Source organism: Molossus molossus, unplaced genomic scaffold (assembly GCF_014108415.1).
Source record: "Molossus molossus isolate mMolMol1 unplaced genomic scaffold, mMolMol1.p scaffold_m16_p_12, whole genome shotgun sequence".
In the NCBI taxonomy this organism is placed as follows: domain Eukaryota; kingdom Metazoa; phylum Chordata; class Mammalia; order Chiroptera; family Molossidae; genus Molossus; species Molossus molossus.
The window spans coordinates 31,404,095-31,416,996 of record NW_023425347.1 but is presented as its reverse complement, the minus strand read 5'-3'; the positions used below and the strand labels follow the sequence as shown (position 1 = coordinate 31,416,996).

Below are 12,902 nucleotides of genomic sequence, written 5' to 3'. Positions count from 1 at the left end.
ACCTGGAGTTGAACCCGTGACACCTCAGTGTGTGGGCTGATGCTCTAACCACTGAACAACAATGACCAGGGCTCCATTTCTCTTATGGTTACTGTTTGCATGGTATATCTTTTATTCTGTTGTTTTCAATATCCTTATATCCTTGAATCTTGGATTTTGCTTTGCCTGGAATATTTTATCCATTCACATTTAATGTAATTATTCATTAGGAATAATTAAACTGAACAATGAATTGGAATAGAGAACCCAAAATTAAAAAAAAAAATAGAGAACCCAGAAACAGACCTATGCATGTATGACTAAGGTGGCACTGCAAATGATGAGTGGGAGGAAGGAATATTGAATAAATAGTGTTGGGACAACTAGATAGCCATATTTTTAATAAATGAAATTGGTGCCCTACTTCAGACTTTATGCAAAAATTCAGATGGAGCCCATCCAGTGTGGCTCAGTGGACTGAGAGGTCCTGGTTCAATTCCCGGTCAGGGCACATGCCCGGATTGTGGGCTCAATCCACAGTAGGGGGCATGCAGGAGGCAGCTGATCAGTGTTTCTCTCTCACTTTGATGGTTCTATTTCTCTCTCTAAAAAAAAAAATTAATAAAGACATGTTTTAGCCCTGGCCAGTTTGGCTTAGCAGTTAGAGCATTGGCCTATGGACTGGAGAGTCCCGGGTTCGGTTTCCGCTAAGGGCATGTACCTCGGTTGCAGTTTGTCCCTGGCCTGGTTGGGGTTGTGTGGGTGGCAACCACTTGATGTGTCTCACATTGATGTTTCTCTCTCTCTCTCCCTCTCTCTCTCCCGCTCTATCTGAAGATGAATACAAAAATGTCCTCGGGTGAGGATAAAAAAAAAATACTTAAAAATTCAGATGGATTAAAGACTTAAATTTGAAAGGCCAAACTAAAACTTTAGTAGACAGTGGAAGAGAATGAGAATATCTGTGACTTTGGGGTAGGGAAGGATTTCTTAAATAAGCAAAAGGCACTAATAAATAGAAAGATTGATTAAGTTTCACAATGTTGAAAATTTTAACTTGTGTGTATCAAATATTACCATAAAGAAGGAGAAAAGACAAGTCCAGATTGGGAGAAAACACACATAGCTGCTACAGATTGATATTTAGAAAAATAAAGAAATCCAGATGAGTGAGAAAAAAGAAAATCCAATAGAAAAGTGCACAAAAGACAAAAGCATTTCACAGAAGCGGAAACATGACTTAAGGGTGTTCAGTCTCAATAAAGATCAGGAAAGTGCCTAATTTTTAGACCACAGTGAAATTCTATTTTATGCTAGTAGATATGCAGTAATTAATTTTTACCTATTCTCCTGATCCATCTCTGACATGTATACCTTAAACTTCAGTGCAGCAAATGTTTTGAAATTTTTATTACATTGTTTTCTTTTATTATCTGGTTGCCCATGTGCTTTGTTGTCATTGTTGCCTAGAATGCTCTTTCTTCTCTTAGTGCAGTGGTTTTTAAAGTGTTGTCACCAGACCAGTATCAACAATATCATCAATGTACTTGTTAGAAATGCAAATATCCTGGCCCCGCTCCAGAACTATTTTTTCAAGGATGTTTGTGTAGTGAAAACTTTGTAAGTTAGAGATAGAATTTCCTCTAGAGTAGAGTGCCGCTTTGCTTGCAGCCCATTATAAAAGGTTGGGGTTTGCTGCCCTGGCCAGTTTGGCTCAGCAGTTGGAGCGTCGGCCTGCGGTCCAGAGAGTCCTGGGTTCCGTTCCTGTTAGGGGCACATACCAAAAATAAAATAAAATAAAAAGGTTGGGGTTTGCTGTGCTCAGGATTCCTTTCCTGCAATACAGCCCCACTGTCTGTACTATTACCTGGCCTTGTACCATCACCCAGTGGGAACTGGACTTGGGGAATTGCCATAAGAAAATTATGATAATCCTATTGCTGTAAGTAAAAAACTGGCCTTTCTCTCTGACCCAGGAACCTATGTCTTTTGCTGTAGCCATGAAACTGCAAACTATTTAACCTCCAAGTAGGAGGGAGAGCTAGCTTGTAAGCACAAGTTTCACAGTTCTTGACACATAAGCTTAATATATAACAAGACAGATATTGTTTCAGTGTCAGATTTGTTCATTGCAGATTTTTTAAATGTCTCCATTACCCTCATTTTATTTCTATCTTTAATTTACTCATCTATCAAACAAATATTTTTGTGTGTTCTTTTTGTTCTTATTTTTCTCACATGTGGCACCATTAGAAGATACACTGATCCAAAGAGAAATGGCTGAAAGTGCTGAAAAAGAAAAAATAAAATGGACAACCACCATTATTATTAGCACATCTCTTAAGGTAAAGAGGCATTTGGGCCATGGCCATTGATCTTGAATTTAAACATTAAAAGTGATAGGACAGTATTTTAGAAGATCCTTAGTTTGATTATCCAAAATTGTGTGGATCAGCAATTACATAAGTTAAATGTATTTTAAAGAGTAAATTATAGCCTTAGCCAGCATAGCTCAGTGGTTAGAGCATCAGCTCATGCACCAAAGGGTCCCCGGTTCCATTCCCAGTCAAGGGCATGTACCTAGATTGTATGTTCAATCTCTAGCTCTGATCAGGGCATGTGCAGGAGGCAATCAATGTGTCTCTCTTACATATGTTTCTCGTCATACATAATGTTTCTCGTCATACCCCCACCCCCAGCTCACCCCTCCACCTTCCACTCTCTAAAAAAAAATCAATGGAAAAAATATGCTCAGGTGAGGAATAACAACAACAACAAAAGATTAAATTATAAACTTTACTGCATCTATTTTCAACACTCTACTTCTCTAAATATTTGAAGGTTGGAAATTTTCTAAAGTTTTTTTTCTGTCTAAATCTGTTCTAATAGAGATATTAAGGAATTCCAGAAACAATGACACACACTTGCACATAAATATTATTTAAAAAAATTTTGAGAGATAAACAGAAACTGATCTGTTTAGTCTTAGTGGCATTCGAAGGAGCACTCAGTTTTATTGTCATTTCCTTGATGATTACCTATCTGTGACTACTTTTCATATTTTGGTCCTCTATAGTTTAAAGTAGGAATTTCTTTTTATTTTTGAGATGTCATGAATCTGTGAATTGGTGTCATTTATCAAGTTCTTACTCGTCATCTCCTTTAATATTGCCTCTGTCCTATTCCTCTGCCCCTTCCCCTCTTAACTCTTATGACATGTGTGCTAGATTGTCTCACAATATTTTCTATGCATTTTGAGCTCTCTTACTTTTACTGTTTGTATGGGCTGCAATCTAGGTAATTTAATCAGTTCTGTCTTTCATGTCAGCACTTATCTTTTTAATCCTGTTAAATTTGTCCATTGAGAATTTTTTTTGTTTTTCTGTTTTAACTTAAAAAAATTGTCTTTATTGTTGAAAGTATTACAGATGCCACCCTTCCTCCCCTCATTGACCCCTCCTCCCCACTTCTGCCTCCCCTCCCCTGCCTTCACCACACTGTTGTCTCTGTCCATTGCTTATGCATATATATGCATATAACTTCTTTGATTTATCTCTTCCCGCCCCCCCTTCTTCCCCCTGAGGTTCGTCAGTCCGTTCCCTGCTTCCATGTCTCTGGATCTATTTTGTTCATCAGTTTAATTTGTTCATTAGATTCTACATATAAGTGAGATCATGTAATACTTGTCTTTCCCTGACTGGCTTATTTTGCTTAGCATAATACTTTCTAGGTCCCTCCAGGCTGTCTCAAATGGTAAAAGAGCCTTCTTTTTTTTTTTTTTTTTTTACAGTTGTATATAGTATTCCATTGTTTAAATGTACTACAGCTTTTTTATCCAGGCATCTACTGGTGGGCACTTGAGCTTTTTCCAGACTTTTGTCAATTATAAAATATACACAGAGAAGAGTACAAAAAATATACATGAACCATTTAATATACTTATTATAGAGAGAATACTATGTAGTTAATCACATCAACAAAAAGGACACTACTAATTCTCTTTCCCCCAGGACTTTTATTAACTATATCAGTGATTAAATATTAACTTATTAGATATTTATAACTTTTATTAATTATGTAAAATATGTATGACATTTACAATTTTTATAACCATAATTCCCACATATATTTTAATATTAGTTACACAGTTAAATGGATTAAGTGTTCACTTCTAGTTTTTTTTTATCATCCTCACCCGAGGACATTTTTCCATTTTTTGTTCAGGTAGAGTGGGAGGGAGAGAGAGGAAGGGAGAGAGAGAAACATCGATGTGAAAGGGACACATTGAGTGGTCGCCACCCGCACAACCAACCAGGGCCGGGGACAAACTGCAACCGAGGTACGTGCCCTTAGCAGGAACTGAACCCGGGTCTCTCCGGACCGCAGGCCGATGCTCTAACCGCTGAGCCAAACCGGCCAGGGCTCACTTCTAGTTTTTATGCAAAAGCTATGTCTTTCCAACACCTAAGTTTTATAATGATCTATCAGACAATAATCAGGCATAGATGAAATGTTCTTTCCCTAGAGGATCCAAAATTCTCAGACATGGCTTTCAAAAATGTCCCCCCATGGTAGAGGGTCTATTCTTTTCCTGTGTTTTATTTGGGATTATGCATATCTCTTAGTTTCATAAAATACAAAGTTTGCTTTTGTTCCTTATTCTCTTCTGGCTTTTGTATACTGTCTAAAGAAAGAAGGGGGACACCATCATTTTTATTCTAGTAGTTCCTATTTAAAATTTTTTTCTGTTTATTGATTTAGAGAAAGAGAGAGAGAAAGAAAGAAAAAGAAAAACATTAATTTGTTGTTCTACCTATTTATGCATTCATTGGTTGATTTTTGTATGTGCCCTGACTAGGGATTGAACCCGCAACCTTGGTGGTATGATGCTCTAACCAATTGAGCTCTCTGGCCAGGGCCTATTTTTTTAATATTTTAAATGGTGCTTTATATTACCATCTGTACACATGAATCTTTTAGGTTTTTGCTAATTGTTGTTTTAGAAAGTAGAATAGTTGGGTTAAATCATACTGTTTATCTGAAATTTAACTGGATGTTCTATATTTTTAATTGTTAATCTAGCAACCCAAGTCCTAAGGTGTCTATTGTATGTAAACATGAAGTTATTTCCTGTGCATCTAGAATGGTTTTGGTATAGGAGAAGTGAGAAAAGAGTCACCCAAATCATTTTTTTTTTGTTCTGTAGTTCTAATGAGGAGATCTGATTGTTTTGCTCCAGGGAGTGGTTCCGCAAGGTGCTTGGGAGTACTGATTATATAGTGTCAATTTAGTACAATTTCAGGGATTGAAATGATTTGGAGCGAGGCTGCAATACCTGTGAGAACTGTTCTACTTTTGTCAGAGGCTTTGTTCAACCTCTTATCTGTCTCTCCCTTAATTGGCAGATAGATGCCCTCAGGGAAAATATGGCCTAAATGCTGGTCTCATATATTTAAATTTCTGTTTAGATTTCGGTCTTATAATTTTTTACTATCCTGCTAGCTGTCTGATGCATTCAAGCAGATTTTAAAAATTGGCCAGCTTTGAAGCCCTTTCCCTCCCAGGAGCATACCTGTGCCTTTCCCTCCTCCCACTTCTTCCCCCACAGGCATGCATCTCCTAAACTCTATGGGACCCCACGAGACTTGCAACAAGGGCAGCAATGGGCAGCAGCAGTTGAACCTGGGCAAACCCCCCTAACCCAGTCACCAAGGCCCTCTTTTCTCTGACTTCTTAGTGAGTCAACAGCTTAGGTTAGGCTCATTTTGCCACCTTGTACCTCTCCTGTTATGCTAGGCCCTTCCTTGTTTCACTATCCCCAGCTTTAATAAACATCCTCTTAAAAAAAAATTGTCCAGCTTCCCAGTTGCCTTCAGAAGGAGGATTGGCCTAAATTACTTAGTCTGTCATCGCTGGAAACAGTATATAATTTTAAAACAGCAGAAGCAGCTCATGGGAAGTGTCATAGTTGAACTGTAGGCCAGGATCTGTTTGAATGGCACAAAGTACTCCCCTTAGGAAGGAAAGGAAGCATATATTTTATACCTAATTCCAGCCTGTGTGCTTAAAATATACATGATCTAAGGAAAAATATAAAATAAAATTAATATACCTAAGGGATTTTTAGTATTTGGAGAATAACTTGAGTTTTGACCAATCAGGAAACACTATTAACCTCATGCTTTAGTGCAGTGGTTCTCAACCTTCCTAATGCCGCGACCCTTTAATACAGTTCCTCATGTTGTGGTGACCCCCAACCATAAAATTATTTTTATTGCTACTTCATAACTGTAATTTTGCTACTGTTATGTCTTAGGCGACCCCTGTGAAAGGGTCGTTCGACCCCCAAAGGGGTCGCGTCCCACAGGTTGAGAACTGCTGTTTTAGTGTCTTGGGTATTATGATCTAATTATTTGGTGGAATCAGAATGAAATGAGTTTTGAAATGATTAGTATTTAAATCAAAAGTGTGGTTGCTGTTTTCATATATGTTTTCTGACTCAGCTAAGGCTTGAGACATTTGAAAAGTATACTAAAAGTAACTTTAAAGTAAACAGATGAATTTGAGAATTGGTTGTCTTTGTTGTATTCTGTGCCTGGCATGTCATGGTTCTGTCAACCATCTAAGAAACACATTCCTGTTATACATTAATACGTGTCAGAATCTATCTCTAAGTTATTATAACGTTTGCATTTACTCTAGTTTTTGTTTAGTTTTTTACTTATGTCCTTAATTTCTGTCCCTAAATAACATAACTGTAGTACACAACTTATTTCCAAGCCTGCAATGATTGTGTTTGAGCTGAACTAAATATTTTTGTTCTTTGTGTGTGTGTGTTTCTCCATAGAGAGAACATTTAGTGTGTCTTGTAATGATCAGATCTTTAAGTGGTATAATTATAAAAGAAGCTGTTAAACTTATTTTAATGTATTAGCTTTAATAAAAAAACTAAGCATGTCTTGTTTTAATGAAAATTTTTTTTAAGAGTTGTGAAGTTGCAACTGCCCTAGAAAATCGAAGCCACAAGGTTCGGTATTCAGCTTCAGTGGAAAATGGATCAATTATATTTTCTTGTACTGGTACAGTATATTTGCTAATTGCCTTGATTTAAGTTTCTTATAAAATATTTGAGTATAAGTTCTAATAATTTAGTAATTCATTAACCAAGTAATAAACTTAAGGTGTTATCTTTTGGGAGTGGTAAATGTGTAAGACTTGGTTACTGCTGCAAAAACAGTACATATAGCCAATTACAACATACATCCCTTTTTAAGGTTACAACTGTTGAACTAAAGCTGAACCAGTGGAGTCTGGTAGAGGATGGTAAAAACTACTTGCTTTGGAACTAAGATGAAAATAGAACAAAGCCACTTCCCCAATAATCAATACTTGTATTAATGTATTACCCATATTGACAAAGAAGCCAACATCACAATACTGGTCAAAATCCATACACAAAATCAATATGAGAGTATTTTCCATGATTTTGTATGAGTCTGCTGAATATAATATAAACAAATACTAACTAAAAGAACCAAATGGGGACATACAAATCATACTACTGTATAACTGTGAGTCATGGGCAAAGTATGGAAGGAATTAGATTAGGATATGAGAAGGCTGGGGACATGGGAAGGGGGCAGTTTCACTTGTGCTTGGGGAATGAGGTGGCGGTGATTTTATTAGGGTTGCAAATAGACCTGTACTCTAAACACAGAGGTTTTTGAAGACAGGCACTTTCAAAAGCTCCCCAGGCTGAAAGTCAGTCCAACCTTAAACTCATCATTCCTGGTTGAATAGAGTACTCTAGGGAGAAGTAAAATATTTTTGGTGAATACCCACTATGTGCTTTAATCACTTTACTTACATTATCTAATCTTTGATCCTTTCAACAAACCTACTGAAGAATTACTACTCCAGTTTTACAGATGAGGCAATTTAGTTCAGAGAGGTTATATAAATTGTACAAGTTCCTCAATTAGTATAATCACAGTTTCTTTACGTCTTTTAAAAAACTAATTCCATCATCTTTTAAAGAGCTAATTAGATCACGTTTTTCTTCTGACCATTGTTATAGGCCTGATAACTGTTTCAGAGATCCTAGTTATCTGCTTATAGAGCATATTAATTTATATAATAGTTTATGTTCTAGTACAAAGGTTTCTCCAAGAAAAAATTGGAGGCTTGCTTGACTGCCTTTCTTTAGTTAATATCCAGCTTTTAAAAATCATTATAACATGGGAAGTTAACTTGTATGTAAAATAAGGCATTACCCTCACTGTACCTTCTTCTGAAAAAGGCTATTGACCAAAATCTTTTTCCCTTAAATATTTAAAGATATCCTTTCATACAAAACACTTCAAAGAACTTAAATTATACTGTTGTGTAACAATTTTGTTATAGTAATTTCTAGTCCTTGTGGGTTTAGGGCCTGGACACTTATAGCTATGTTATACTTACAGCTATTTTTATTGATTTTACTGAGTTTATAAAAGTAGTTCATTTTCATGATGAAGTGATGTTTTATATTACATTCATTTTCTAGGAGTTGCATTTTTACTGATGGATGCTAAAGAATGCTTTATGTCAGCTGAAGAAATCTTTTTAGCCAGAATTGAGAATTTTATTAACATTCACCAAAATAGTTTCTTGGTTCTATCTGCTGCCCTCCATGGGCTCAAGGAATGGAAACTGATGTTCAGGATTCAGCAGAGGTATGGAAGAGAAGTAGATTTGTTTTTCTTAAATTATATTGTGTTTACTTCAGTTATTTATTCTTTTAGGCAGATTAGTTGTTTTTCCAAGAGATAAACTTTATAATGCTAACCTGTCATATTTAGTAAAATGCAGGCCAAATGGTTATTCTATGAATTAGGGTGACAAGTTTCAAAGTTCATGCTAGTTTCTGGGATTCTCCTGCAAACCAAAAGTGAATACTTCATATTCATTTAAGTTCTGACTACAAAGCCATATCAATTCCTCTGTGGAATAAGGCAGGGCATGAATGAATAAACAAAAGACAAGCAATAAGAGGTTTGCCTCTTTTCCATAACAAATATTAACAAAAGTCATATGAACTGTTTAACTTATGAATTGTTTTCTAGATTCCTGGGTAGTAACTTACGGATACTTCCAGTACACAACACAGTAAATGCTATTGATCTTATGTGCACTATTGCTAAGGTGAGTTAACCTAAGAAAAATGACACATACATGCATATACTTTGTTCTTGACTTCAAAATGCACACACTCTTGAGCACGACTGACAATTCTTCAGCTCTCCTTAGAGAAGTTGCTATTTCAGCATGCTAACCTTTCCCAAACCTGAACTCAGCCTCTTAAGTCTTCTCAATTTATTTCCGGTAGCCACCACCAGAATGATTCATTTGGGGCCAAAAGAGCATTTGGCCATGTACACTCTGTGTTCGTCATATTGGTTACTTAAATCTTCCTTCAGATTCTAAAGTATAAATACTGATCAGGTTGTAGTCATCAGTTGTCACAGTGCTAACATATTATTTCATAGAATGCTCTCCACCAGTTGTCTATTCTTTTGTTGTTGTTAATCCTCACCCAAAGGATATTTTTCCATTGATTTTTAGATCAACTGGAAGGGAGGGGGGGGGGGGGAGGTGGGAGAGAGAAGCATTGATGTGAGAGACACATTCATTGGCTGTCCCCCTACACAACCCCGATAGGGGCCTGGGACTCAAACCTGCAACCCATGCCCAGGAATTGAACCCGAGATTCTTTGTTCCTTGGGCTGACGCTCTAACTGCTGACCCCAACCGGCCAGAGCATCTGTTCTTTTCATGTTTATCCTCCTGTGTGAAGTGTGTCCCCAACTTTCCTAGGCAGTTAGGTGTTCCTTACTCTTAAACTTGGACTAGATATCCATTAAAGTAATTCTTACAGTATTTTACTTTTGGGCTTGCATGTTTGAAATTCTTTAAAGACAGATCAGGTTATGTATTATCTAATGACTGTATTTAGTACACAGAAATTGATCAATACTTGAATCGAAAGTTAAGTATTTTTTAATGTAACCCTGTAAAAAGATCTTATTTCTGTAAATAATGTTGCATATTTTTATGTTTTTCCAGATCACCTCCAAACCATATATAGATAGCATCTGCTACAGAATGATAACAACTAAAGCTTACATCATTGAGCAAAGTCCTATTTGGAAAACACTTCAAAAGATAAATCTCAGTGACTCATTTAACCCAAGTTAGAGTATCAATTATAAATGTTCTTTCAGAAGAATATTAAAATCTTTAGACTGGTTGAATTATAATGTTCAAATATATATTTAAAGATTTTAAAAACTTAAAATAATACAATATATACAATTAAAAGTGGTTTTATTTTCAGGAGTTTTGTTGAATAATTCCTTTAATAATGTTTAGAAAAAATTGGAGTGATATCCAATTTAACACTAGGAGTTCTAAAATGTAACACAGCATCTAACTGGAATATAAAGTGCATCTGTATTTTTATAAACTCATTACAACTATATGAATGAAGACAATTCAACTACATCTTATGAAATTATAATACAAAATTACTCATTTGTATTGAATTTTAACAGTATTTATTATATATGGACTTTATCATGGAGATCATCATTTTAAAACCAAAGAATACTACTCATCCATAATGTGTCATTATAAACACAGATGAGAAAAGCTACATTTATGTTTTCTATTAGCGTTTTACAGAAAAATTTTTGTGAAGGTATTAAATCATAATGGAGAATTTTACTATTCTTATTTAGGAGATGGAACTTTTACTTTATCCCAGTATTTTCTTCAGAGGTAGACTTTGTTTTTATTTCAATGAGTTCTTCTACTCGAGCCAGAACACTTTCAATCAAATCAAATGTGAAAAGTGCTGAATGTAGGACCTGCAATGGCAAGAAAATTCAGAGTTATTAAGTCTATATTTAAAACAAAACAAAGTATCCAGGCCAGTGTGGCTCAGTGGTTAGGTGTCAAACTATGCATCAAGAGGATGTTGGTTCAATTCTGTTGGTCAGAGCACATGCCCAGGTTGTGGGCCCGATCCCCGTTGGGGGGCGTGCAGGAAGCTAATTAATGTCCTCTCATCGATGTTTCTATCTCTCTCTCTCCCTCTTTCTCTAAAATCAATAAAGAAAAATAAATACAAAGTAAAAAAAGAATTCAGGTGGATGTAGCTTAGAAAAATGTCATATCTACCTTAAGCTGCATTTCAGGAGGCATATTAGGGATCTCTTCTCCACCTACAGTTACAGAACAAAACTCTTTAGACTTCTGGACCTCTGTAAGAGAAAAGAAAAAAGCACGTGTCATATTTAAACATTAAAAAAAACTCAGATTTCAATAAATTTATAAGCTATTTTCATCATTCCCCTACTTAAAAATATGTCCATTATTTGTATTTTAAATTAAGTCTTAGTATTTAATAGCTCAGGGTATGCTTAAATCAAGCTATTAGCAAATAAAATTATCAAAATTCACCCTGGCCAGTTTGGCTCAGTGGTTGGAGGATCTGCACGCAGACCAAAGAGTTGCGGGTTTGATTCCAGCCAAGGGCACGTATCTCAGTTGTGATTCATCCTTGGTCCTGGTTGGGGTCGTGCAGGAGGCAGCCAACTGATGTGTCTCCCTCACATTGATGTTTCTCTCTCCCTCCCTCTCACTCTATCGGAAGATAAATGGAAAAATAACCTTGAGTAAGGATTTAAAAAACAGTAATAAAAAAATCAAAATTCTGCCCTGGCCAGTTTGGCTCAGCAGTTAGAGCGTCAGCCTATGGTCCAGAGAGACCTGGGTTCGGTTCTAAGGGCACGTATCTCGGTTGCAGTTTATCCCCAGTCCTGGTTGGGTCATGCGGGTGGCAGCCACTTGATGTGTACCTTTCATGTCGATGTTTCGCTCTCTCTCTCTCCCCCACTCCCACTCTATCTGAACAAAAAAATGAAAAAAAATGTCCTCGGGTGAGGATGAAAAAAAAAATTAAATTCTGTAACATGTGAATTAATGTTCCAATGACTAGCATTATTTTGGCATGTACAGGGTGAATGAAAATTATAAACTTTTTTCTTCAGTATATAATCAGAATTATACACGTTAGACTGAAAAGGAAAAAAAAAATTTGCCCAGCCAGTGTGCCTCAGTGGATTGAGCGTCATCCCATGGACTGAGGGGTCCTGATTTGATTCCCACTCAGAGCACCTGTCTGGGTTACTGACTCGATCCTGAGTAGGGGGTATGCAGGAGGCAGCTCTCTCACATCGAGATTTTTCTCTCTCCCTCCCCCTTCCTCTCTCTTTAAAAACAATCAATAGAAACATATTTAAAAAGAAAAGTAGTACAGTAATGCCTACAGAAACATTACCATAGCTATGGAAAAGATCGCAAGATTACTGTAGAATTACTGACTTAAATCAATATCAAAGGAAATACAATGATATCCAAACAGAAATATCTGTAATACAATTAGATCCCTAATTAGGACCTAAGATTTTTAAACCACAATGTGTTTCAATTTGGTTTAGATTTTTGTTAACCCAAATTTAGTGTTAATAAGTGGCTTACAGATCTAACAATCATTTTAATCAAAAAATCGGACAAAGATTAAAAAGTTCTTTACTCTGAATATAAATAAATAGCAGCTTTAAAATTTGACAAATTTTTAGACCTAAGCAAAAATGAAATAGCGCATTACCAACCTTGGCTATTTTCTTGGCTATTTTTAATTTCTGCTTCATAATGTGCTTTTGACATATTAAGTCCTGTATGGAGTGGCTTTAAGAAATTATTCTCAATCTTTCCAAGTTCTGTCCATAATCCAGTCTGCTCAGAATTAATGAAAGAATTAGTTATTTAGTTCAACATTTAATGATAGTCTATTAATTAAACGTGTCTGAGAATTGGAG

General features: G+C 36.0%; 2 protein-coding genes across 4 annotated transcripts in view; one reads left to right on the top strand and one right to left on the bottom strand.

Moving 5' to 3' along the window:
* The first annotated feature begins 2,224 nt into the window (after positions 1-2,224).
* CUNH1orf146 (chromosome unknown C1orf146 homolog) lies at positions 2,225-10,356 on the top strand. Its single transcript, XM_036257285.1, has 5 exons — positions 2,225-2,324; positions 6,965-7,058; positions 8,525-8,693; positions 9,084-9,162; positions 10,084-10,356. The coding sequence occupies exons 1-5, from the start codon at positions 2,256-2,258 to the stop codon at positions 10,213-10,215; spliced, it is 543 nt and encodes a 180-aa protein (XP_036113178.1). The 5' UTR covers positions 2,225-2,255; the 3' UTR covers positions 10,216-10,356.
* Positions 10,357-10,738: 382 nt separating this feature from the next.
* The window catches only part of GLMN (glomulin, FKBP associated protein), a 70,642-nt gene continuing 68,478 nt past the window's right edge, over positions 10,739-12,902 (bottom strand). The window contains exons 17-19 of one of the 3 annotated variants that reach the window (XM_036257166.1): positions 12,696-12,819; positions 11,200-11,282; positions 10,739-10,886 (exon numbers count right to left, since the gene is read on the bottom strand). In XM_036257166.1, the coding sequence (XP_036113059.1) occupies positions 10,770-10,886; positions 11,200-11,282; positions 12,696-12,819 (324 nt within the window). In that variant the 3' untranslated portion in view covers positions 10,739-10,769. The remainder of the gene's footprint in view (positions 10,887-11,199; positions 11,283-12,695; positions 12,820-12,902) is intronic. The other 2 variants (XM_036257167.1, XM_036257168.1) reach the window with 2 other exon arrangements.

Excerpts from the sequence above, each read along its gene's own strand:
- CUNH1orf146 (XM_036257285.1), top strand. The coding sequence starts at position 2,256 with ATGGCTGAAAGTGCTGAAAAAGAAAAAATAAAATGGACAACCACCATT. Across the intron at positions 7,059-8,524 it reads AATTATATTTTCTTGTACTG|GAGTTGCATTTTTACTGATG; the intron begins GTACAGTATATT and ends TTCATTTTCTAG. Across the intron at positions 9,163-10,083 it reads TTATGTGCACTATTGCTAAG|ATCACCTCCAAACCATATAT; the intron begins GTGAGTTAACCT and ends ATGTTTTTCCAG.